This window comes from Colias eurytheme, chromosome 7 (assembly GCF_061535395.1).
Source record: "Colias eurytheme isolate Ceu_HAF_F1 chromosome 7, ilColEury1 Martin Lab GWU primary, whole genome shotgun sequence".
Lineage (NCBI taxonomy): Eukaryota > Metazoa > Arthropoda > Insecta > Lepidoptera > Pieridae > Colias > Colias eurytheme.
In genome coordinates this window covers 3,262,066-3,289,898 of record NC_142986.1, presented here as the reverse complement: position 1 = coordinate 3,289,898, position 27,833 = coordinate 3,262,066, and the positions used below count along the sequence as shown (strand labels likewise).

Here is a 27,833-nt window from a genome sequence, read left to right as displayed (position 1 = left end):
ACGGCTAAAGTCCGCCGTGTACGTTGCTTCGCCTAGTCACACGTTTTCTATTGTTTTCGGGTACTCCTCCATACTTTTGTCCGGTCCGCTGTCGCTTGTCCGCGGTTATTCGGGGGTCTTTTTGTACACAGTACTTTTAATCCCTCGTTTGCGTTTCTCGATACAGTTGCAAGAGATCTATTTTAAAAAATCCACGGACTAAAATCCCTCGTCTGCACAGGCCAATAATCTTACCTTTTTGTCAATTACAAACAAAATTATTTAAACGTGATTTTTTGACCCTTTTCAATATTTACGCAAGGCTTTTTCGCTCTGTCATTAAAATATATTAATTTGGTATATTAATTGCTTTACAAAAGTTTTGTAATATTAATAATACATGTGTACGTAATATTTAATTTTCCCTATTCATAATTATTCCAACTTTAATGATTAAAATACTGACAACCCAGCTCTATTCTGTAGTCTATTCTTCACTTTTGCTCTACATTCACGTTCAGCCAATAATATGAGTAGCTTTCGATGTGTGCGTGAAAACTAGTATTGATGTAAACACTTACAATTTACATTCTCTTGTCATTTGGTTACAGAGCGTTTCGAAGAGTGTATGGAAATCTTTGCAGGCGCTTCTGGTCATGTAAACAGCTGATACGTTATATTTCTTTGTGCTAGTGATAGTGTTTAATTTAAATTCTAGTGCGATACCTTTATGAAATTATTTTTCTAATTCGAACATTCTTTGTTATGAGTGGAAGGCGTTCTCGTAATTACAAAATACAAAAGATTTAACATCAACAATACAGCTAAGAGCTTCAACGTAAGTAAATGAACATAATATTATTGTATGTTATGAAACAAAGCTTAGATTGCTCATTATTTAATAGGTTTTATATTTATATTCATTTGATTAAAAACTTTAGAATTTAGATAGCAATACTTACACATACATTATGTCGAGATTTTCTTGTTTGATTTATAATTTAACTATATTTTACTCTAACAGTGAGTATAAAATTTAGAATCACAATTTTACTATTTGATCATAATTACATACATACTGCCTATGATTTATGAATATTTTATATTTAATTACATATTTGGAAATTGCATTCGTACGTACATATTCGGATGTAGGTATGGTTTTTAGAATATAGGTACATAGGTAAAACAAATGTTTTTTTTTGTATGAGTAAAATGTACCTATAAGTACGTACCATTAACTATAGTAAAGTAGGGTCATTGCGCCTGTTCGCGTCCACATGCCTATTCGCGTCCATTTTGCGGATATCTTTTAGAAAATTCACGAAAATAAGTATACTTTAAGTAAAATTGTAATAAGAAAAATTTCCGATAATACCTCAATGTATAAGAGACATGCATACATATTCAAAATATGCCTGCGGACCGCCTATCCTATTTAAAGAAAATATTTAATTTTGGCTATTAAACGAGAGAGCTAAAACGCGCGGGATTTTGAGAAAAAAATAGTGCGCAGCGTCGCGTTTGACGGTTAGTATCTTATTATTAAATGTGAATTTTTGAATATGTAACTGTTTCTTTACTTTGCTAACAAAACATGGAATAGTATGGATTATAAATCAGCTTATTACCTTTACAATTAATAGCTAAAATAAGGTGGACGCGTATTACTACACCGAATTTGTACAACTTCCATTTTGCGTCCACGGTGGGCGCAAACTATACCTATAGTGCATAACAATAGAACATATTGCGTCCACATTGTTTTTCATTACGTAGCAATGAATTGTTTGTTAAAATATGTAATTTAAAATAGATTGTAAATTTTTGACTAAGACTACAAGTTGATAATTTAAATTTTCATTCAAATTAGCAAATTTTTATGCTATTTTTTCATTTTAAAATGGGTATTCTAATAATGAGACTAGTATCTTTGAGGACGAGACTTAATAAGTCTGTGGTTAAGAAAATAATATAAACAAAAAAGAAATTTAATTCATTAGAAACTAAAAAATAGCGTAGGTAGATAATCTTAATAGAACTGATTATTATTTATTTACATAACGTAACTTTTTTTGTTAATTTTTAGTTCTATTAATGATGAGAAGATAAATATAAATAAGTTTTTTCAGTTTCCTTACATTCACTGCAAGGAAACTGAAAAAACTTATATTATATTAATAATAATGTTGATTTTAGGGTTCCGAACCTCAAAAGGAAAAACCGGAATCCTTGTAGGATCACTTTTATATCCGTCCGTCTGTATGTCCGTCTGCCGGTCTGTCCTTCTGTCAAGACCCTTTTTCTCAGTAACGCGTGGAGGTATAAAGCTGAAATTTATATTGAATACTCAAATCTACGGTCCCTAGAAGCAGTGAAAAAATCAAACTTATAAGCTAAAGCAATCAAAAGATACAGCCGTTTATGCTACAAATTTTCGCAAATTTCGACATTCGCAAGGGAATCAAAACCTACAGGGTACTTTACGTGAACACAGACACTTGAAGTTTGGTACGAAGCAACGTCTTATAACACAAATAAGGGAAACATTGAAAAAATAATAATTTACAGTTAAAACATATGAAAAAAAACAGGTTAATACGGAACCCTCGGAGTGCGAGTCCCACTCGCATTTGGCCGGTTTTTATTAAATAACTATATTCGTAAATAAATAATTTATTAAAATCTAATTTTTATTTGCATTTATCTGATAAAATATCACCCAATACACTCTTAATTCCTTTTCTAAGCTGGTGGACGCGAACTGGTCCACGGGTGGACGCAAACTGGAATTTTTGGACGCGAACTGGGTAAAACGCCTAATTCTGCTATTTGTCTAGATAAATAAAAACCACATGATATTTCCAACACAATTGAAAGTACATCTTAAAATAGACTATGTAATGAACACGTTACATAAATTTTGCGTTGAAATTTGGTCTGGAACATTTTTATTTTCTTCTTCAAACTTTCCAACTGCACTAAGTGGACGCGAACAGGCGCAATTACCCTAAGTCCTAAACTTTCCAAAGTGAAAAATTGCCTATAAATAATTTGTATGGTTCATGAACCTTTTTTGTACGTACTACGATTTCGCTATCGATTTCGACCCTGACCCAGTTTCTACACTTCCTAAAATAATTATTAGGTAAATACCTATATAATCTGTTACAAAACGATGTTTCTATTTAGTGCGGATGTATTTATTCAATGTTCGTGCTTTATGGGTATCTGTATGAGTCAAACGTGGGCAAAACATTCATGTAAAAAAATCAGATTTAACTTGAAATTTTGAATAAGCAAAAGATAAAGTTAAATAGGTAAATCACCGAAAATTATATTTCCTTTGTTGCGCCTAAAACTCTCAACTTGTAGCCAGCCTATGTCTAGGACCAACTAAGCAAAGCATAGACAATATAAATTTCCCGGGTTAATAAACGCAAAAGCTTTTCTTTCCTACCTACATACCTATATAAATAGTTGACTTGCTCTAAACAAAGCTGAAAGCAACACGTGCGTCTAATAACCAGTATTTATCGGAAGACTAACTTTGACCACCAAGGTCTTTGTAAATCTTATATCTACAAAGACTGCGATACTAGGATGCGTCACAGATTGACGAGGAAATTCATTTTATGTACCTAAGTACCTACGTACCTATTTTATTATTATTTAAAACTTCACTTTTTAAAGCTTTAATTAATATCACATAAATGCGTTTTATTATTATTGTTTTTTTATAAAAAGTAGGTAGTTATTAGTAGATGTTCTTATGCCATAAATATCTTCTGAATACCTACGTAGGTTTTAAAAAAAGAAGAGATACTTTATAAAACCTATAAATAATGGCACTACAGCTACGCTATAATGTAAAAATACGTTGAATTCGTGCACGAAATAGTAGGTACCTAATATCGCTCTCTATCAAGAATTCTTCGAAAGCTTTAAATAATTCTCATATTTCCACAAAAGTGTAGATTGTAGTTTTGTAGACGTGTTTATTGGCTATAAAGCAATGAGCAAATTTACACCAAATGCGCGTGAGTGAAGCTCGTTTTTATTTTGTTAAGGCCCTGCACAGACGACAGACTATCCGTGACGCACTTTTTAGTCTGTGAAAATAGAACCAAAGCAATTATATGCAGTAACGCACACGACGCGCAAAAAGTCCGGCGCACAAAAAATCCGTGTAATTCGGGCAGACCGCACCGCGCCGCGGCGCGCCGCTCCGCACAAAAAGTGTGTGAAAAGAATTGAACGTTTGCTTCAACGCGCGCTAACGCAGAGTGCAGACGGCGCACACTTTAGTCGGCAATCTGCATTTGCTAGGGGTGGACGTAACGCACGCGATCTATTATCATGGCGCCAGAGATCTATTATCTGGATCAATGCACCTCCTCATTGTTGTTTCTGAATGAGTCAAAGCAGGTCTCAAAATAAATAGCAACTCACCTTCAATAATCTTTCCGAAAGTATAGGATGTCCCCAAAATTCTCTATTTCTTCTTCTTTTTCTGAATTTCATGCACAAAATAATACTTCGCGATCTCTGCACGATTTCCATAGCGTCTACATCCCTACAGATCTGCCGACAAAATGATGGAACATGTGCGTCGTGTGCGTTGAGTCTGTGAAAAATCCGCGACCGACTTTTTGCGCACCATGCGGACTTTTTGTGCGCCGCAGACTCGATCGCACAAAAAGTGTGCCGTCTGCGCAGGGCCTTATAGCAAGAAATCCTCTACAGAATATGTACCTACCTACCTAGTACATACTATATTTTGTAAATATTTAACTTATTTGTTACAACTAACTACGCAGTAGCCACACCACAGTCGTAATACATGAGTAAATATCGTAACAATGACTTACAAATTGTGATTTTTTAATGGTTAGAAGCGAAGGACAGGATAATTTTGTCACGCCCGTGCTTCGCAATAAGCACGTGTTATTGTTTTGTTTTGCAATGGTAGTAGGTTATAGGTATCTACTATCTAGATTCTAGATGTATTTTTTATCGAGTTACCTTGAATAGATATCTTATCATTTTAAAATGACTTATTGTTTATTTTTAAAAGTCCTAATAAATAGGTCGAATATTTATATATACTTAGTTACTACCTAATAGGAGAAAAATAATAAAATTTTGATTACAATAAATTATTCGTTCGTCTCCTAGAAATATTAGTGGAGTAATATATAATGCCGCCACGAAATGTCTAATAGTTAGGAATAGTCTGGCGCCCCCACTGTCGAGACGGGGTGTTATTACTCTTCGTCTATCCATTTTAATACCTTTAAGGAATACAAGCTGTTTCCCGCGACTGTGCTTAGATTAAGAAGTATTTTATGGTATGGTATACATGGCTTAAATTTTGGCCCTGAAAATAATGAATGTCCTACATATTTATGATTTGTAATCTATGTACCAAATCGTGTTTAATTTGGATTTGAATCCTTTTAGCTTGAACCGAAAAGCTTCCGAATGTTTGAAAGAGAATATTTCAAAGAAAACATAAAACCACGTCTCAACGGTAACTTAGCTGTATAATTAATTCTTCATGTAGAAGGAAGTTATAATTATAGTTTTATTTATCGATTACACGTAGAAATTGCGAAACACAAAATACTTGAGGAAATGTTTCAATAAACTTGATAGACGTGTAATGAACTCAAACGAGCGATTAACTTCTAAATTCTAATCCGGTCAACTTGTCAACTAACAATAAAAAGCTCTTATTCATACAACTGTGAAGTTCATTCCTATTTCATTTTATTTGATCCCGTATTAACTTCTTTGCAGTAGGTACGTGAAAAGGTTTCTAGTTTCTACTATAGTCAATAGCCGTAATATTTTCTTGCGTTTGATTTTACGTGAGTATTAGAAATTAAAGCCTTTTTATCGCATTTTAAACGCGATTTATTTATTCATTATATTATTCTACGTCTACCCAACTTTTCGAGCACTTAGAGCGAGCGTGGTCACAGAAAAACTACCCGTTTTTATAATTTATAAACGATAGTAATTCTATATTCATAGGCTTTCTTGATTACAGAATTCATTATCTTTTATAAATCAGATAATAATAATTAGTCATAACAATTAATGCTATCTTACTTTCCACCCTCTTATCTTGTCCGAGTCGTCATTTCTTGGTACACCTCACTAATTGGAGTGCCATTTGAGGACGCCGGTCAGACTCGTTCCACATTAAATAATTATTGTGTTTATATAACTTTATGGTTTACACATAGAGCTTGCATAGATAATAATCATTTACTTCTTTATATAAGCCTTAGTGCTGAATGCTGATACATTTTCCTGTGGCCAAAGTTCCTAGCAAGAGGAGTCAATAATATTAATAAAAAGCACATAAATGAAATATAATAAAGATCGATCATAAAACTATTATTAAATCCTTTTGTCGCTTTACATTATTAAAATGTATGAATTATAAATTGGCTTGCATCGGTCAAATTCAGACGTAAATACACAATGGATAGAAGAATATCTTTAACCCAAGGTCCTTAGAGCGCGGTGGCGAAAGATTAAGATCACTGATGAATTATAACTGCACATTGTTCCTAACAAACGAGGGCTGTGTGCATTTATGTAGATACCCGCGTGTTGTCTTGCAATAAGGTTTCTCTTGGGCAATCATAAATTTTATGTTAGTTTGTTTATTAACTGCCTGTTTTGCTTTCTAGTACGTGTCTTGGACTTAGGTGAAGAAGAAGTAATTTTGCAGTGCGAGGATATTTTATTTTTAATGAGCCTCAATGTCTTTGATAAAATCTAGAGTAAATGATAATGTATCTTACTGTCTACCGGAAAAATCTAATTACAGTGAATATAAAATTTGGTTTTTACATTTTATAACTTTTGAAGAATTGTTTTGAAGAATTGTTAGGATTGACCTCTATTTTACGAAGGTTTTTTTTTTGTAATTAAAACAATAATTTATATGTGCAAGTATGTTATGTGTAACTGCGATATTTAGAGCGCCAAGTATTACAAAATAATTCCACTGAAACCTAATGAGTCCAGCAATTTATATTTTTCGGCTGTCAAACATAAAACTAAGAAATATAGTTATTCGTAGAGCTCAAAGAATGACGAAATTTTTACGTATTTGGGTCATGTATTCCAGTGTGCGACCTAGCCTCGACATTGAAAATAAGATAATTGTCTAATAACTTATAGAGGTCACCTTCACTTAGAGACAAGGACTTATAAGAACATAATTAGTATTAAATACCCATAGTACAATCAAAACGGGCTGGCCTTGAATGGTCACGACTTTATTGGGCAACCCTTCTAATCAGCCCCGTTGTTTTGCAACTGATCGATAGACTGCTGTTTTGATATCGGGATAGAGAAAAGTTAAAAGTTAAATAAGTCACGGAAATTTCCAATTGCAGGTATGCGTGTCAAAATAACTCTTTTTCTCAATTTATGTAGCCGCATAAATAATAACTCAGTTGAAAGTTGAAGTAATACAAAAATCAACCCAATAAAGAACTTTTAATCCTAAAAAATGTAGGTAGTCTCTTTAAATTATAACCTATAATACCTATAGATATTGCGCTACATTAATAGCGCAAAGAAACATAAAGCTAAATTGATTTAAACGCATTAAAAGCATAGAAGGTCAATACTCGAAAGTCACACTCAAGATTTGTTTGAATTTAATTGCTTGTATAACATACAAAAATCAAGGTTCTGCTCTGAATATTATGATAATTTTATTATTCGACTCGTCTTGATTATGTTTGAAGAATATTTTGCAACATGTATTGCAGAATAATCAATGAACACGTGGCATAAAATTTATATCTGCAATATCTGAAACTCTATAATTAGTAAAGTCATTTTCTACAGACCGTCTCATTATTGAGAAATGTCGATTGTCACCGCAATGATCATTAGCGTCTATTACCAAACTATTAAATTGCAATGTAGTAAAATGTCCGGTTTGTTTATAATTGCAAAACACACAACAATAATAAAATTAGCCATATCATAAATTGTAAGATGGATATCGTTTCGACACGCATCCGCATGAATGCATTTATTAGTGGCTTGGAACCGCGTACAATATTAAATATCGATTAGTGTTCCGATAACGCGATTGTTTATGGATAATTATTCCACACAAATAATTCTTAAAACTTTCTCTAACGGCTTTTTATAAAAAAAAAATATTTCTCCTAAAGGTTAAGGACATAAAATACCGAGTTAGGAAATGCGACCCGAATATGTCACATTTACTAGTCGCATAGCCATAAACCTAGTTATTTTATTGATCTTTGACACTGGCTGGCATTTCCTGAATGTCGATGTAGTTCAACTTGCAGTTAGATCTGATATTCATTCATGAAATGTCACATTTTATGCCCATAAAGCAGAATAAAATGCCCATAAAGTAGTTGTCTACTGAAAACACAGACTAGACGGCTCTACATTAATATATACTTTCCCTACTATTGTACTAAAAAAGCTTTCGTTTCTATTGTCAGCAGGTTCAAAATGCCGTCGCTCTTAGAAGCACTCGAGAGGAAGTACGGGGCTAAGGGTGAGGTGAACCCCTCAATAGATGATATGCCCGTAGCTATTTTTGTGCCCAAGCGTTCACCGAGACTAAGTGTGCCTACACTTCTGGTCCTGAACGATTGTGATATAGATTGTGCTGGAGACGCAACGGTCTTAGCGGATAAGTGCGCAGATGTAGTGGAGCTTGATCTCGCCAACAATAAGCTCACCGATTGGAAAGAGGTATGTTTTCAGACGGAACATATTTACCTTGAGTCTTGAGTGCCATTCATACAAGTTCAATGCTCTTAATTGTTTCGATCGGCAATAACAATGGAAGTTTAACATTTTTTAGTGAATGATATGTACGCTGCTTTTTGTAGTTGTTGTCTTTTTAATTGAATCTTCACTTGTATTATTGTAAAGGTTGAAATAATCAATTTTTAGGTATTTGCGATACTAGAGCAGACACCGAGAGTGAGATTCTTGAATTTAAGCTTCAATCGGCTTACTGCACAACTTCAGGCCGCTCAATCTCTTCACTCGCGTTGGGACAGTTTAAGCAATCTCGTCCTTAACTCTACTTATGTTGGATGGCCCAGTGTACTCGGTCTACTTAAAGCTCTACCAGCTCTAGATGAGCTGCATTTGAGTCTCAATGAGTATTCGTACGTGGATCTCAGTGGAAAGGAAGTGAATGAGAAGGACCGGTGCGAAGAGTGCTCTCGTCTAAGGTGCGAACAGACAGAACCTGTTCATGAACAGCTAAAGAAGCTACACTTTTCTGGCAACCCGATAAGCAGCTGGGGTGAGATATCGAAACTCGGCTACGCCTTTCCCAACTTGGAAACCCTATTAGTGAACGATTGTCACATTACAACCCTGGAGCCTGATCCGTGTGAGAAATGTGACGATAGTAATGGAAATAAGAAAAGTCACGATGCCTTTTCGTAAGTACTCAGAGTTTGGTATTCAATGTCATTCGTTGATAAGTAAGCACGCAATGAATAGACATTGACCCACTGAACTTGTAAATCAGATCATTGTATTTGAAGTTCGACTTATCGAATATATTTATCATTCTAGACGACTTCGGTTCCTGAATCTGAATAATACTGGATTAGCAACATGGGATGAAGTGGATCGACTTGCTCAGTTTCCGGCTTTAAGAAGTTTAAGAGTGCAGGTAAGAGCTTTAGTTTGTATAATTTACTAGAAGAAAAATATCACTTTATAATTTTTTCTCATAATTTTAAAATTATTGACGAACCAAGAAGTCAGTCCATTTCCAGTTTTCTTTAAAATATATTAATCAGCTGTATTCTTGTAAATATTACAATTCCTTGCAATTGCATGCTAATTAACTGCAACAAACTTGCAAACTGTAATTATTCGACTAACTATAAATATCAGTACAGCACCTAGCAATAGAGATCCCACGATCAGTATATCATTACCAGCTGCATATTTGATTACACACGCCAATCAGTGTTACATCACGATAACGCTCCCGATTTAAAACGACCTGCCTCTCAAAGTGGACGACTGAGCGCAGAGTCATTTGTTTTATTCGTATAACCCAAGGGAGCCCGGGATCACATGCGGGTGAAGGTCTTCCCATTTTAGTGTTGGCCTAGTTAGTGCCAGCATTTGCGTAATCTTGACGGAGTAACCCCGAACATTGAAAAATTTCGACATTATACGATCGGAAAATCCTTGTTTATTGCGTTTCGTTTCTAATTGCTTTTAGTTTTCTTTGGATTTAACCTTGACCCGATATTGTAGCTAAATCTAAATGTACTACGTTTCCGTTCCCAGTATATTTTGTCGGGAGTTGTTTTACACAGACACAACAAACCGAAACAGGTTAACATGTTTTGAATTGGACCTGACCTAAACTTGTTAACCTTGAGTACGCGGAAACTTTTTATAGGTTTATGTCGTACTATCCAAAGTTCCGTTAATGCATACAGCGACTGAGTCCAATATTTAAAAAGTACAAGGAAAATGCGTATTTGAATATAGTATCTACGCCCTTAAGACTTATCTTACCCTATCTCTCTTTCATGCTAATCTAATATATTTCCTATGCTATGTGATTAAAGTCTATGTTCTTCTAATGACCGTCACGCTGTGAAAATGTGAAAGTGTAGGCTCGCGTTTGTTTTAATCTGTACGCTCTGAATACGCAGTTGTGTGATGTCACATTGATGTAACGTTAGGAAATGATAATAGCCTATGCATCGGCGATGAGGCTTATCAAATTAATGCGTCTTCATTTGGACTTCAGAGTACGACGTAATTGCTAACTCGTGCTTTATCTATGGTATAAACAATGTTTTATGTTATTGTGCAGTGCAGTTTATGTTATTTCATGTTAGATTAAATCACAAATGAACGAAATACTAACTAAAATACGAACAAGCACAACTAACCCCATAAACATAAATTGTACTGTAACAGTACAAACAGAGATTTACTATGGGTATATACTATATTCATATTTCAATACTAGTCCATTGTTACTATGTTTCTTACATCGTAACACAACACTAGATATATAGCTGATGACTCACGGACTGTTGCATCGTATGCAATTGCAACTCGTTTATACATAGCAACGACGAACAAAATCTAACACTTCATTTATTATTTTCCGCATTTGCTCATTGTGTAATATTTTATTTATTGTACCTCTTTTTAAATGCTGTTTGATCGATCGGTCTACTAATGCGTAAATAATGAAATTCTTGGCTGGTTGTTAATTGTTACATAATTACGTTTTTAAAACGTAGACAAGTAAATACTATACCTGTCACACAATAACGATAAAATTTCTATAAAAAATTGCAAAACATTGTAAAGGCGAAGCAACAATCTATTTTTAAATATATGTACTTAATGCGTAAAATCAAACACCTACCTATTTTTTAGGTGTATTAATTTCCATAATAGATAACATTATAACCTAATGCGCAATACAGGAACACAATAGTCCTTTGAGAATCATCTAATTAAGTATATGTACTGCGTAAAACATTGGCCGTAAAATAATGTTTATTACTTTCAAACTAAAAACATTATGACAACGCGAAGATCCGTCCTTCTAGGAACCTTGATATTTTATCCATTCTCTTGCTCATGGCTAGTGCAGTTAAAATTTATATGCAGCGTATGAATAACACAGTACGTTTACATTTAAACGGGGACAGCTTTATCCGTGATTAACACGTAAGTTAGATTAACTGCAAGCTCTAATCAACATAATTTGTAGCTTAATTTAAGCAAGTTACGGTTTGCTGTTCAAGATATAGTTTATTATTTCTTTTGTTTCAAAGCTTAAAATTTAGGGTACATGAAATATTTTACAACACAATTATTATTTATACTTACAGTCGCTCCGATTGTAGAGTTATATTTTTTAGTCTCTAGTAGTCTAGTTATGTTTTTTCAAATTATTCAACGATTTATTATAAGCTTAGGTCACTGGTTAACCAATAAAACGGTACTAAAAGTGACGAAGTAACACCTAAGAAAACACTGCATAATTCAACAAGAAAAGAACGACATAAATAATAAATTGCACACATGAATTTACTGCCATAAAGCTAAGTTTTGTAAGAGCCATAGGGAACGGTATATTACGAAACTCCAGCTGAAGATGGTTTCTTTCTTAGACATTGTCTGTATTTACGCTTCCATACTCTTGGGATTACTTTTCAGCTACAGCGACGACCTGCTAAAAGGTCACAGCACGTAATATGTCGAGCGTTGTTCGATGTAGCTTTTTAAAATTTTTACATTTATAATTTAGTTGCTGTCGCTGATGTTAACGAAATGTTTTGCAATGTTATTATATTATTAAAAATTTACAAATATAAATTATACATTCCAATAAAATTTAAAGATAGAGTAGGTAAGTATCTAGGTATGTCTTATTTTACCACCGGGAAGGTGGTAGGTAAGGTTCTTGTCGAATTTCTAACTCCCTAAATAAAAATTATTGTTTGCTCAGACAATATTTCTCGTAAAATTTGAAATCCAAAAGCAGTTCACAATTAAGATTTCAAAATAAATGGAAGCAAACTTCAATGGCTTCATTTCAGTCATAAAACGGTTGCCTCTAAGTGGCTACCTTGATTGGCAAATGGCAATCTGCGCTCTGGATTATGTTTACTCAAGTTATTTAAAGATCTATCGTAAAATGTAATAATCCGTAATGTAAGCAAACATTTGCTTTTCGAATTATGCAAATCACAAACAATTTTACAACTATTATCATACCATTATTTATGGTAAGTTAAAGTTTATGTTGCGATTTTATGATGTTTTGTAAGCCATGTTACATCATATCTACTTACATAAAATATGTACATACATACATTTATGTATCTTCACAGCATCTATAAATGCGATTGAGCAATTATTCATGCAATCATGCCTATCTCCTTATTACAAGTTTACTTCTAAAAAATGTCTCTCTACTTAGCAAACCCGTGAAAATGATGTAGAAAGGTACCCTAAGATACTCATTGATGGTACGCGACGCCTGTTGAAAGCTCAACCCTTTACATAATTTGTTGGCCAACGACACATTGTATTCTTTGTTTTAAATCGGAAAATTTTCTGCTGCGAGAAAAGTTTTTCAATATTATTCGACGCAGTGCCGGTTTCAAGAGGGCCCACAGTTTAGAAAGACCTCGGAAGTCGTAATTGAGCTTTGCAAATACATTGAAAAGTGCTGAAAGCTGCATTAATTTTATTTAGTCTTTGAGTGTTGGATGGTGAGCTGTTTATATATCTATCCTTGCAAGTACTTTGAAGTTTAATATATACAATAAAGCTTAAGCTTTTTAATAATTAAATTGTTCAGTAAAGAATCATCTAACGGGATTTTTTCAAAATGAAAGTGAATCATAATCCCGAAGAAAGGTGAACTGTCATACAAAAACTGATAGAACCTAATACGGCTTTAGTAAAGTTCCACGAACTAAGTTATAAGTTAAAAATTTTACAATATTCTGCTGGCCAATAAAATCGGTGTTCAGTAATTAATATGTCCCTTTGACACATGAGGCACACCGAAATTGTGCACTCAAACACATTATCCGTTACAGTTTATTCCTTTATGAACTTTTATTGGATGATTATCATACTTCGGACAATAACCAGTTGATATGAATCACGGCATCCAACGGTCGACCTGCGCCCACGCAAAACGTGTACCTGCCTTCAAATATTGTATGCAAGTGTCATTGCCTTTAGATGTTTTTGTTTTTCAAGTTTGTTTTATGTAAACTACCTTTATAAATTTACATTTGGAACATACGTCAATTAGCATTTTTGGTTTGTTGGGTTCATGTTGAGAAATTGAAGTGGTTAACGAAATAATTTCAGGGTATAATTATTGTAAATTAGTTTTTATTCTGTAAAGTCCTAGAGTTGTTTTAGTTAATTTGTCATCGAAAATTTCAAAATTGTACGCTTAATTGAGGCACAGTCGTGTCGTAATTGTCCGATTTGTAAAATTTATAATTCCATTGGTTATTAACTCGATTCGTAAAACATAGAGCTCTATTGACGAAGTAAATTTTAAATTGAATCGCTTATGAAACTTGTCCATTGTGCACGTGTTTATTATACGCATAATGCAGACTGCAGTAAACGGTGACCCAGATATACCCCTTCTGTAAGTACGTTACAAGACAGGACGTTTTGCATTACATATTCACCTTTGTCCCACTGACACGATATGGATTAGGCACATTCACTATATGCTCAATCAAGTGTGGAAATTTTAAAAGTAGGTGGGTAGTTTTAACACATTATTTTACGGGTAGTTTGCAAGTGTTGTATTATGGCTTAAAATGTGTTCAATATGTTTGCTGCCGCTCTCTTTTCTAACAGTCTGTAATAGACATATGTAATTACTATGTAATTATCAAAACGAGATCTTGTTGAAATATTTGAAAACCTTTCATAGCTCGAAAGTCGAAACTTTGTTCAGAAATTTCTTCAGCATCGTCTATTTCGTGGGTCGCTTCATGAGAAATAGTAGTGAGTAATTTAATATTTTACTCAGTGTCATTAAAAGTAGACGTAGAATTTTACCACTATGATTTCAAAGTCACATTCTTTCAAAGTACAGTAAATCCACTTTCATTATGAAACATGAAGAGCTAAGCATTCATTAACAAGTTGCTCCTTTGTTTGCGTGAACTTTATCAGCATGTGCTCCGTCGAAACTGAATAGATGAAATATAGAGCGTAGAAAGAAACGAGTTTATATTACCTTGGTACGGATGGATATGTATTCTAATTTAATTAATTATAAATAAAACCTAACTTCCGCAAAACTTGCGTCTTTTTTAACATATCACTAAGCACGTACCTAATAAAAACTTGAATAACTAATTACTATACGTTAAAGTGGTTATTTACCAACGTGCTGAAAACTTATTTATTGTATCTATTTTTTATTACGTAAGTCACACTAATATATAAAATACGTTTTGTACATGTTCGTATTATCTACCTATAAATTACCTGGTTGAAGTTTGGAATGTCGTACCTATGTTAGAACAAGTTAGATAGGTAAACAATGGCTGCTGTTTGGCGCATGTGAAACGTGTACACATAAACAAACGAAACCACTAGAGCGTTTCTAATTTAAATTTATAAAGCACGAGGTTACAGTTGGCGCGAAATCGATACTGCAATTAATGATTCAGAACGGACCCGTTACGGCTTGGAACGGGGAAAAAAACGAAATTGGACTTGCATTTCCCGCCATTTCACGGGCAGGGGATTATGTGCATTGTGCATTTTCCTGGTTGGAGAAATGCAGGTGCTTGGTATTCCCGCGTTTCGTTAATTAAATCGGTCAGCGTATCCACCCGGCCGTTTACAGAGAGTATTGACTGTCCAATGTCCCATACCATTGCCCTTATGGAGACTAGAATGCAACTTGTAAACACAAATGTAGTAAACAAAATTAAAATATGTATTGTGTTGCTAAAAATAAAATGAACAGATGGAAGAATTTGGATGTTTTTATCTTCAAAACAGTCACTGATTAATTATTATTAAAGTTAGTATAGGCTATTCTGGTTAAAATGAATGACTGGATTCACGTCTACAAAAATAGGTATACATTTAAACGTTATTTTATTTATTAGTTTTTTTTTATCCTAATGCATCATATTAACCTTAAAATAACTTTGGTTTTTGCGAAGCCTGTCCTTCAATTAAACACGCGGTAATCGCAAATTGAAATTCCTATTTCTGATGCAAAATGCGCACATGGCTCGTTGGATTTGTTCCGCGTTCCGCTTTCGGACAAAACGAGCTTTAAATCTATTGCATTACTAGATATAAAATATATAATATAATATAGTGTGTGTCATAATAGAATCTATGACGTATTTACCTGATATCCATATTTCTTGTAAGGTAAACTGGGTTAAGTAATTTAACAAGAACTTTTCTTTTGTGTGCGTATTTGCGTAAACAATACTATCTATCACACTATTGCAACTTTCATAGATCTTGTGGTCAAAGAAAGTTGATAAATAAATGAGAGAAATGAGCTTTACATGTCGGTGTTATATAGTTTGTCTAACAAATACATTATTCAATTTAGTTGAAGTCTATTTATAACGGATGTGTACCTCATTGGTGTGAATTAGACACGGATGTTTTGAACCGTGGTGGGTGCCGTATCGTGTGGTCTTAATTGCTAAATTGACAGGGTAGAGCATTAGAAGTAGAGCAAGAAAAATAAGGCATTTTATTGTATGTAGGGCTTAAACAAACTAGGCTAGTTATTGAACCTCATAAGAAGAAGCCTATGTATTTCAAACATTGCATTACTACATACCATTAGGTGGAGGTGCAGTCAAAGGCCTGGCGACTTAGTATAAAAAAATAAAATATTATGGTCCCTTTTATGTTAGATTCCTGCTCTTATCGCGTGTACCTACTGAATTGATTAAGAATATGGTGTGTTGACGATAGAAAAACGTAAAAAATACATCTAGTCTCACACATGAATATATTTTGTGGCATGAGTTCAGTAGATGGAGCAATATTTGATTTCGAAATCTTTCTGAACACGTGCAAGACAGATATGAATTTATCTCTAAACTATTCACCATTTCAAATGTTTTTATTTTTAATTTTACACTGATTTACTCTTAGACTGTTTCGAAATACGTGAGACATATTTTTCCTATTAGACGTGAGACATATTACTTTAGTATAGGTATAACAATAGTCAGTAATCAATTAAAAAATAAAACTGCTTTAAAAACTGTGGTTGTAGACGGCAGACGCTACTTATTGAAATATTAATAAATCCTTCAAACTTGAATTAACAATTTACAATCACATTGTCTGGGCTCTGCATTAAGATTTATTTGTTCATCTCGCATAGCCTTATAGGTCACATCTGAGCGAAATAAAAAATCCAATTGAAGTAACTATTTAAATCGACGAATGATGATATCATCTCCATATACTGAAGCGAACAAATAATGCCTAGGAAGCAAAAACTTGAAACCTATAACGTATTAAATTGTTAATCCAAGCTATAAAAAGATCTTCCCTATATAGAAAGTGACCAGTACAACCTTGAGATATTAAAAGTAGGTATTCAATGAGTGTACGACGGTTATTTTAAAGTATAATTCGTGGAACATACATGGACATGATTCCAGTAGTCGTGACTCTTTAATTCAGTGGGCACGATCTTTGATGACACCTGTTTTAGTGCCCTTATTCACTTGCATAAAGTTCCTTTACGATGCATACGTTCCTATAGGCTATAGGATTAGCATAATATAATTAATTTATATCGATATGCGTATCAAATTCTAACGGTATAGTTCCGACTTGAAGATGATGAACTGATTCATAGGATAAATAACGATCATACTTACGCAGATAATAGGTACGTTAATTTTAACAGCAGTGATCTTGAACCTTTTTTTTTTCAGATTTGGCTGTTTATTATTCTTTATAAGTCGTTGGTTGATGAATATATTTAGCAGCCAACTATACCGATTGCGTGTTATAAATATACCTAGGTTAATGTTCCAAATTAACTACACCCTCTACGCAATAACTAATTACTAGCTCTGCGAAGTTCTAAACAATTTTACCTCAAATTCTAATCTCAATTATGAACTATTTCGCAGAGAAATTGACTTAGTTGCTAACGTCACAGCTTCCAATTTGAATGGTATAATGGAATCTTAGGATATATTTTATTGGCTAATTTCAACGCTCACAGGTTTTAATGCAATCATATGTTTTATTGTTTCCAGGGCTGGCCACTATGGGAGCGCGTGGAATCTACAGAACACGAACGGCGTCTCCTGCTAGTGGCCCGTCTGCCTCACGTGAGAACATTGAACGGAGGCGGTGCGGTGCCGCCGGAGGAACGTGACTCTGCCGAGAGGGCCTTCATTAGATACTATATGGAGAAGCCGGAGGCTGATCGGCCTGATCGGTAAGTGCTAAATAGCTTTTGTTTCGCCATGTGTGTATATTTATTGTTTACGTTATTGTGCGCTGCTTCTCATGCAATTTTTCAGGGTTTATTGCTTTATGAACAAGTAGCCTATAACTTTATCAGAGTTATTTTTTGTGAATTCAAATAATGTAGGATAATGAATTTAAGAAATATGTATCTATTTCTATAATATCTATTTCGACTTGATCGTTTGAGAATATTATGTCAATATAATTTATTAAATTATTAATTATATATTTGAGTATATCAATATATGTAAATTAGTACAATGAACTAGGTACATACTTAAAAGTACAGTCCATTTGTGGAACACAAATTCAGTTTCCAGAAACTAGATATCACATCTAATATTATGCTTTCAATTATCACCTAGAAAAACAACTGGGCGATGATGAAAAATTATATTATGTATTACATAATATTTGATTGCTTTATAATTTTGATAGAAGCATCAAAACATACGATGGATAAACGATCATTACATCAAAGGGTTCATAACATAAAAATATCAAACGTTTTAAAAAAAAACACCAGCTTTAAAAAAATATATATATTCCTGAAATCCACGATGCCTGAAGTATTCTTCAACATGTAGAAGATATTTAAAAAATTCCCTGTTGTTATGAAACGTTCACAAAATATAAAGTTGTAAACACGATTTCTATAGGAACGTAGGTATAATTAGTTGTTTACTGATTTCATAGCCTTATTGGCTATTGTAGGCGGTATTGCGAAATATGTGTCGATAGGCGCATTATTGGAGTTAAGCTATTTTTATCTATTTTGTTGTTTCCAAGTATTTCGAAATGAGGATTCGTGTATAATTTTATGGATACTCTCGTAACATTCGCCTATGACATACTTTGCTCAATTTAGAATAGGATTTCAATGTCGAATAAAGTTGAAATAAATTTATTGTATAGGTACCATGTCTAGGTAGGTAATTCTATGACGGCTAACTAAATGAAATTATTGGTACAGTAGGAAAGTGAGCTTCGTAGAACGACAATCTTTTTCCAAATGATGGCGGCATTGTATGAATTCGCTCATATGACAGCCTATACTATAATGCATCCTATATGCAAACCAATAGGTACACTTTTGGACCTTATTCTCATATATTTAATTAGTATATTTTTCCTATCGTACACTGGGCGTGCAAGACAAAGAAATACACTGGTCACTATTGGCCCATAAATTTCCTTTGACAATACATAACAAAATAAATAATATGTACTAACTAAATTACAATTAACATTACATTATACAGTTACTTGAAGCGTGCATAGTATGTAAAGTTTGGGCTTTTTTAATTTTCAGTAGTAGGTACCTATATATTATTATAGTATATTTGACTGACCGGTTGGCTTAGTTGGTAGTAACCCTGCATTCCAAGCCAGAGGTCGTGGGTTCGATTCCCACCCGGGGCAAATATTTCTGTGATGAACATAGATGTTTGCTCTGTGTCTGGGTGTTGATTATCTGTATAAGTATTTATTTAAAATTATATGTGGATGAAGGTTTCCATAACACAAGCGAAAGCTTAGTATGGGTTCAGATCATGCCGTCTGTTTTTTTAATGTGTTAATAATTGTCCTGAAATATTTATTTATTTATTATATCATTATCGAACAGTTATTGGGAGCTAGTAGGCGTGCACGGCAAGCTTGACCCGCTGGTATCTGTGGACCTGAGGCCCGAGAAGCGAGTGCAAATCACCTTCACGTGTGGGGACACCAGCGAAGTGAGGACTGTCGATGTTTACAGGTTTGTATTACATTTGTTGTTTAATAATCTGCTTTGGAGGTGGCCTTTACCCAGACAGGGGTTCATGCAGATTGATTACTTTAGTTCATTACGTTAAATTAATTTCTTTTATTTATTTACAATAACTAAATAATTAATATTAGCATTGGAATAACTACAACAAAATTACAACTACTAACACTATTAACAATCAAGTTTTGTATACACCATGGACTAATAGAATCTAAAGAGGACTGATGATTGTCATACTAGAGATCGTACCCCGTAATTTCAGCTTATTGCTAGATGGCGCTCTCATTTGAGCTTATTATTTAATTTGCAGTTTTAAAAGCGCCACCTAGTGACCAATTTTAGAACTAAAGAAACAGCAAACTATCGATTTTCAATTATTACATCTAGAGGGCGTTGTTTTAAAAACTCCGGTGTTTTTGAATTATTATTTTAGTTTTTAGGGAGCATCTAAGGAAGTGAGTACCTCTATTACGATTTCGACACCCACTACAAACATTCGACATAGTGATCAGAGTAGTGTATACCTACAATATAATTATATTATATACATATATTCTTTATTTTCTGTTAAAAAAATGTCTATATCTTTTTTCTTCTTAATTATTCCCTTGTAAACAGTATTATTTATATGACCATAAAATACAGGAAAAGAAAAAAAAAGAAGATGTACAGCGATGATTTGAACCAGCATATTCTATCGATTTTAAAGTACGAGACTCAGTCAACACAGCTACAGGCACTTATACGTCTCACATTGAAATTTATGCTCTAATTGTTCGAGTATTTCTTTGATAAATACAGTTCATAGCAACGCGGTGGTGGAGCACCTAAGGAAGTGAGTACTTACCTTTAATAAGATTTCGACACCCACTACAAACATTCGACATAGTGATCAGAGTAGTGTATATAATATAATTATATTATATATATTCTTTATTTTCTGTTAAAAAAAAATTCTATTATATCTTTTTTCTTCTTAAGTATTCCCTTGTAAACAGTATTATTTATATGACCATAAAATACGGGAAAAGAAAAAAAATGTGGATGTACAGCGATGATTTGAACCAGCATCTATCAATTTTAAAGTACGAGACTCAGTCAACACATCTACAGGCACTTATACGTCTTACATTGAAAGGAGATTGCCCAAGTGACTATGGCACTTGGTATCGCAATCAAACTTATTGTGTCCAGATGAAATATAGCTCAATTTAAAGCTTGATGTTAGTACTTTTAGAAACGATTAAAGTTTTTATGTAAATAAGCCGCAGTTCACGACAATAAAAATAAAACAATAGTTTTATTCAACGCTTCAAAAAAATACTTTATCGAGTTTATACTAACGATGAACGTTAAGTTTTACATTTATTACATAGGTAATATTTTAATTTATAAGACAAATGTGAAAAGTAAATCGTAATAAACATTATTTCAAAATAAATAACGTCGAACAATGCGTCGAACACATTCATTCAACTATGACGTCATATTATGTGATATGACGCAGGCGGCAGGACGCTTGCAAGAGAGATAGATATATGTGTCAAAACAGAAACTTTTACTTTTGTTTCTATTTATTCGGTATAATTACGACTTAATAGTGATAAATATGATCATTATAAATACAAATAGGAATTAACAATATCACGAACACGTGACACAACTAGTATTTTACCGATTCCATACGTGGTCATATATATTATATATATTCTTTATTTTCTGTTAAAAAAAATGTCTATATCTTTTTTCTTCTTAATTATTCCCTTGTAAACAGTATTATTTATATGACAATAAAATACGGGAAAAGAAAAAAAAATGTGGATGTACGGCAATGATTTGAACCAGCATCTATCGGTTTTAAAGTACGAGACTCATCAATACAGCTACGGGCACATATACATCTTACGTTGAAATTTATGCTCTAATTGTTCGAGTAATTCTTTGACAAAAACAGTTCATAGCAACGCGGTAATGGATGGAGTACGCTGGCAAATGTTCTAACTAAACTTTCTGCTGATTTTGGTGCGGGGAAGGTAACTCACACTATTGAAACACAATCACACATTCACAAAAATAATTTGTGTCACGAAAGTCGTAAAAATTTATGACCTTTTAAGCGACGAGTTTTTAAATTCAACTCTATCCCTAAGTTCATAAAGATTAAATTTGTATTTCATTCCAAGTTGTCTCGTGGGGAGTGCGGTAGAATATCGCGTTCTAAATTCAACTTTATAACTTAGATCATAAAGATTAAATTTGTATTTCTTTAATGCCTCAGCCCCCGGAATCACAGACACAATAGAAAATCTATTGTGTCGTGGGCCGTGGTCCGATCGGGCCGCTCGGTGGTCAAGGAGAAGATAGACTCGTAAGGAATGCGGTTCATTATCGCGTTTTAAATTCAACTTTATCTCTTAGTTCATAAAGATTAAATTTGTATATTTTCTTTCCATGATAGTCTCGTGGGGCCGCATCAATGATCGAGTAAACTACTCGATTATTTGTCTTGATCATATCGCTAAACGATACATCGACGATTATTAGAAATTGCATTTAATTAGAAATGTACGTTAAGAAAATATACACAAATGAAAGGTTATTCCATCTTTTTTAATATTCGACATGTTTGAATTGCTTCTGCAAGGCTTGACAGTGCAAAACGGCATTTTTAGCGGAGCACTTGCAGACATCCTTTCGATGTTTTAGCCTAGGAAAACGCAGAGTGTTTGTAATCGATTACGCAAGTAGTTTTTATGAAAGCATAAGATTTTTCGATTCGAATAATCTTATACCTCGACAAAAGGGGAAACACCTGCGAGTGTTATCGATTACTTAATGATCTAAGTCCATGGTGGTCACGAAGTCACTCTCGAACAGCGATGAACGAAGTGACAAAAATAGGCGGTTCATCCTAAGGAGCGCTGGTGCAGTGAACTCCCATAAATAATTATAATAAAGTTGTGCTCATTCATTTATAGACCGGGAGATACTGACACAAAATTTCGAGTCATTTGTAACAGGATGGCGGTTCTACAGGGGTCTTAGTACGCAATGACAAAAAGAAAAACGATGGTGTGAACGCTGGTACCGGCGGCTTAGTCGCGTGGGCGTTAGTCGAACTCGTCGGAAAATAGCGAAAGTCAAACGATTTGTAACAGTATGGCACTTATTTTTCCTGTAAGTTTGAGGATCAACAAATATAAATACAAAATTTCAAAGATCTAAGTGTTGGAAATCCTCACTTATATAAATTAATAATAAATTAAGTTTTCAAGTATAACAGCACTTTTTCCCCCTACTAGAAGTATGGCAAATATAATAATGGTCACATTTTATCAAATACTCTCCAAAAATCCAAATGCAATACTGGTACAAAAAGTTTGGCGAAATAAAAATTTTTTGCAGATTTTCGGCGGTATGGCTACCATTTGGAATCGTCCGAAAAGTATGGCATGGCGATTTTCGTAAATGGCTGCACGACGATAGTTACCTGTGCAAAAGTTAGCCTGGTACAAATGGTTGAATGATTGTTTTATTTAAATCAACACATTCGCGTCGGTATGGCGGGCTGTAAGTCACACCGGAAAAGTATGGCATGACACTACCGCCTACTACTTTTTTATCTGCTATCGGTAAATTCTAAAATTTTTGTGTTACAAATCGTTTGACTTTCGCTATTTTTCCGACGAGTTCGACAAACGCCCACGCGACTAAGACACCGGTACCAGCGTTCACACCATCATTTTTCTTTTTGTCATTGCGTACTAAGACCCCTGTAGAACCGCCATCCTTGTTACAAATGACTCGAAATTTTGTGTCAGTATCTCCCGGTCTATTAACAATTAATATATCTTTAATTTTAAATTAAATTTATCGTATACCTAAACTCCAATACGAATATCAAATGCCTAAATACGGAATCCAATAAGAGGTTAAGAGAAATTTTCAGTCCTGCGCGAAACAAAAGATCACGTAAACATAGCGCAATCCATTTTATAGATCATCTTCATACTTGATAGTATTATTTTTTTATATTTTTATTGAAATTGATTCCAGAAGATTACTGGGAACTTTAAAAATTCATTTTGTTACTTTTATTAGTAGGTACGATCCTTATATGTATTTTAGTGTATTCAACCAACTTAAAAAAGTGTGACTATTTTACAACAATTTGAATATGAATTGTATAGTTACAATATCGAAGCTTTTTAATAAATGTATAAAATACTTTTTTAAGAATTATTATCATACATAATATTATGTTACCGGCAATATATTATTAAACCCGTATTGTATCGGCTTTTCGGTAATATTTCAAAAGAAAAATAATTATCTGTTCTAATTTTAATATTTTACAGCATATTCAAAAGCAAAATGATGTCGATAAAAACATTTCAGGTAGTTCAAGAAGTGTGCCTGATTTAGTAAAAGCTAATTTTCACACTTTTTGTATGCATTTCCTGAGAACATTTACTATGGTGGTGTTTATTTTTTTTACACCATATGAAAGTAGAGATTTCAATGAATAAAAGGCACCCCAAGTTTTTGAAAAAAGCTGATATTTTGACGGGTGACTTTTCGATTGAAAATTAGGTTGTTTTTTTGGTATTAATTCAAAATAAGGCGAAAAAATAAATATTTTCAATCAAATAAATTACAGTGTATTTGGGACATAATAAAGTAAGTTTCCACCAAATTTCGTAGAAAAAAAATAAATTTTGAAGTAGATAAAAATAAAAGACCAAAAACTTGGTTTTTTGAATTTTTCACTTAAATTTTGAGGTTATGTGAAAAAATTTTCAATACAAAAGTTGTAGAACTTTTAATTACCTACAACTTTGCCATTAAACTTTTTTCTATAGGACTTGTAGTTTTGTCGGAAATCGAGAGAAACCATTTTGTTCTCTTAAAAGCTCCCCCCTCCCGCTTCCCGAACTCGGATTGACCGTAATTTATTTTTCCTTACATTTTTATCATATTCCCTTCCTTTTCTAATGGGTTTCATCCGACTGCGATTTTTTTTTGTTTCAAAAATTATCTACTCTAGTCTATTAGGCTTTTAATTTTCTTAAAATTGTACCGTTTTAGACCCCATTTTTTTGCATTTTATGCGATCATTGTGCTGGGAAAATCATATTTCAGCGACAATTTTGTATGACGTCGTACAATTTTTATAAGATGATCGTAGAACTGAATATATTATCTTTAATTTAAGATATTACTTTGTTCTCACGTGTAATTTCTTTGAGTTAAAATTGTACCGTAAAATAGCGTTTTTTGTTAAAAATCTGTAATAGCACCCTTATTGTGGTGCTTTTTTTTTTGTTATGAATTTACTACGCTACTCATCGAGATAGTATACTATCTCGATGACGCTACTGTATTTTCTTTGTTTTAGACTTTAGTTCAATACTTAATTAAACACCCATACAATTTTGTTACGAGTCGCCTCTGGTCAAACTAACCGTTATTAGATTTACTCCGAAATTGATTACGTTTACTCAAAATACATAAATGAAGAAAGTATTATTTTACGCTTATAAAATCTTTAAAACTAAAACAAAATGATGTGGAGGTAGGGAGGTGGATTTCCTCAATCGAAAAAGGGAGAAACTAGTCTACTCGACCGGCCGGCCGTAAAGGCCCCGATTATTGATGGCGGAAAGTTGTATATATGCTCTGTAGCGAAAACATTTCGCTTGCGCGATTCAGAGCAAAAAATAACATTTAAATAAAAATATTTTTTTGCGTATTATATTTTACGTATTATATTTTACGTTATAGTTTACGTTTTTTGCGTATTATATTTTACGTCAAGATACTATTTGGCACATTGATTTTTTTAGTAGCGACATCTCTTAGCTTCATTAAACCAACTTAATGCTCTAAGGCGACATCTAGTTCTTAAACGTATAAAAAAGCTTATAAAAATGCCAAATGCTACTGTGAGTGACATCTATCGACAAAATTGGGAACTGAGAAACGAGTTACGTTTTTTACTATGGCGATTGTAAGTCTTCTTGAGTGTATTAGTCTATGGTATACACTTATTTTTTTTACCGCGTAAGCGTTACTTTGTAAAAATGTCAATTGTCAACATATTTGCATGAAATAAATAGGCTTTTTTATTTTTTTTTATTTTTATTATTACATTTGTTGTTTAACTTTTTCTTACGTCATAGCAATACCGTCACGTCATGGAGTAAGGCGACGATGTTTCACTTCTGACACGTGTGCGTGTAGCATTACAGGTGCTGTACCGGCCTTTTTGTAAATCAATGATTTTGAATTTTTTCTTTACATCTAGCAACTTTGGAATGATATAACTACAGCTATATCTAGTAGGTATATTTAGTCTATGTCGTGTTTTTGTTTTATAGTCTATTCAGACCTAAATTATGAAACGCGGGAACTCCTTCGAGGTTTGGTTCAGCCTGATTATAAAAATTGTTTACTTTTTCGCCTCCGCCAGTTTTCGAATACCAAGTCATCAGTCATCACTGTGTAGTTTAAATAGGATTTCTTTGTGTTTGTATAAATATCTTCTTAAATATTTTTTTTGTTTCCGAATTATGGTGTCCGTTCAATTAAGAGCATGTAACCTTAGCCTAAATTCATATTTTATTTATTCGCTACATTATTTTTATCTGTACTCAACTCTTCAAATTTCTAGGACGGTATCGGACTTGAAGTCTCGTCTAGAGCGGCTGGCGGGATTCCCAGCCTCCAAGATGAGACTTTTCTATGTGGACCAAGAACTGAGGGACACGCAGGTACAGATTATTTTATACTATACTATTGCATCTAAAAATGTATTCAAGTTTTTTTATCTACTAATTTTTTTATTTATTTCAAATATCTTCAAATATGACCTTCAGGCTGATAATAATATGAATTTTAAAAATAAATACTCAGGGCCGGTTTCATCGCTTTCTAATACTCTATGATAGCCTATTTGACAACGTAAATCGTCATACATTTTAACTGAAAGATATACAGAACGTATTCCCACGCTATGAAACTGGTCCTAAATGTTGTATGCATACTAAATTAAAACTAGGCTTTTCAGGGTCCCGAAGAAATGAAATATCCAACGAAGCAGCTGTACTCTTACAACATTCGCTCCGGCGACGAAATTATAATCGATTCCAAGTTGAAACACTCGATATCTGCTAACTCGACTGCGTGAGAACTTTAGTTACCGATTCTTGACCGAAGGAGGGAAGTTTACAAGGGATTTTAATTACACAGATAACAAATATGGTTGTCAAAATATACCTGCAATGAAAATTAGGATTATCCTGTAAAATATGCGTAAAAGTGGTTTTTCGATTGTCAAAGTGACGTTTCACGCATATGAACCCTTACGTTTTGTTTCACTCATATACGCAATTTTTTTTATGTAAAACTATTTTTTCTTATAATAATGGAGTTGACTTCCTTCTCTAACGGTCTAAGAATATTTAAAGTTTGCGGTAACATCACTTTTATATCTAAAACGTTTGCGTAGTTCATAAATTAAAGGCATAATAAATAATAATGTATGATCAAATAGGTATGACTAAGAGAAATGTTCAGAGTTTCAGACTGGTTAAATTGTATTTGCTCTTTAATATTTGGCACTGAAAATAATTTTATGAGTATTTTATTATTAAAATATTAAGTACCAATAAAACAATACAAAGCTTTTACAACGTAATTGGCAATACATATAAAAGGCATACAATAAATATAGTGCCAACTGCCAAGAATTGTTTTCATGGAGATTTTTCAAATCGCTGCAATAATTTATTTACTTAACAAAAAAAAATATAATTTATGTTTGAGCTAACATTTTGGCGTTTAAATATCCGACATTTCAATTAAATTCCAAATTACATTAGTGCCAAAATTATTATTTTTAATTCAACTTGCCTGTTTCGATTATATACTTTTACAAAATTTGCTATACCTGAGTAGGTATATTAAAAAAGAATTTTTATATCTTTCTATTGCGTATGTTTAAATT

The 27,833-nt window shown here is 33.3% G+C and overlaps 1 protein-coding gene across 3 annotated transcripts; it reads left to right on the top strand.

The window, feature by feature from the left end:
* The first annotated feature begins 564 nt into the window (after positions 1-564).
* mlt (tubulin folding cofactor E like protein mlt) lies at positions 565-27,523 on the top strand. Of its 3 annotated transcripts, none has more exons than XM_090104000.1 (8): positions 565-817; positions 8,502-8,754; positions 8,959-9,461; positions 9,598-9,697; positions 17,838-18,022; positions 19,682-19,813; positions 26,499-26,598; positions 26,886-27,523. In XM_090104000.1, exons 2-8 carry the CDS (start codon positions 8,509-8,511, stop codon positions 27,012-27,014), a joined length of 1,395 nt encoding a protein of 464 aa, XP_089960126.1. In that variant the 5' UTR covers positions 565-817; positions 8,502-8,508; the 3' UTR covers positions 27,015-27,523. The 3 variants fall into 3 exon arrangements, with proteins under 3 accessions (XP_089960126.1, XP_089960127.1, XP_089960125.1); XM_090104001.1 differs by having other exon boundaries at positions 8,499-8,754; positions 26,895-27,523; XM_090103999.1 differs by having other exon boundaries at positions 8,499-8,754.
* Positions 27,524-27,833: the final 310 nt, after the last annotated feature.

Coding starts and splice junctions, on each gene's coding strand:
- mlt (XM_090104000.1), top strand. CDS start 8,509: ATGCCGTCGCTCTTAGAAGCACTCGAGAGGAAGTACGGGGCTAAGGGT. Junction 8,755..8,958: donor AGCTCACCGATTGGAAAGAG/GTATGTTTTCAG, acceptor ATCAATTTTTAG/GTATTTGCGATACTAGAGCA. Junction 9,698..17,837: donor TAAGAAGTTTAAGAGTGCAG/GTAAGAGCTTTA, acceptor TATTGTTTCCAG/GGCTGGCCACTATGGGAGCG.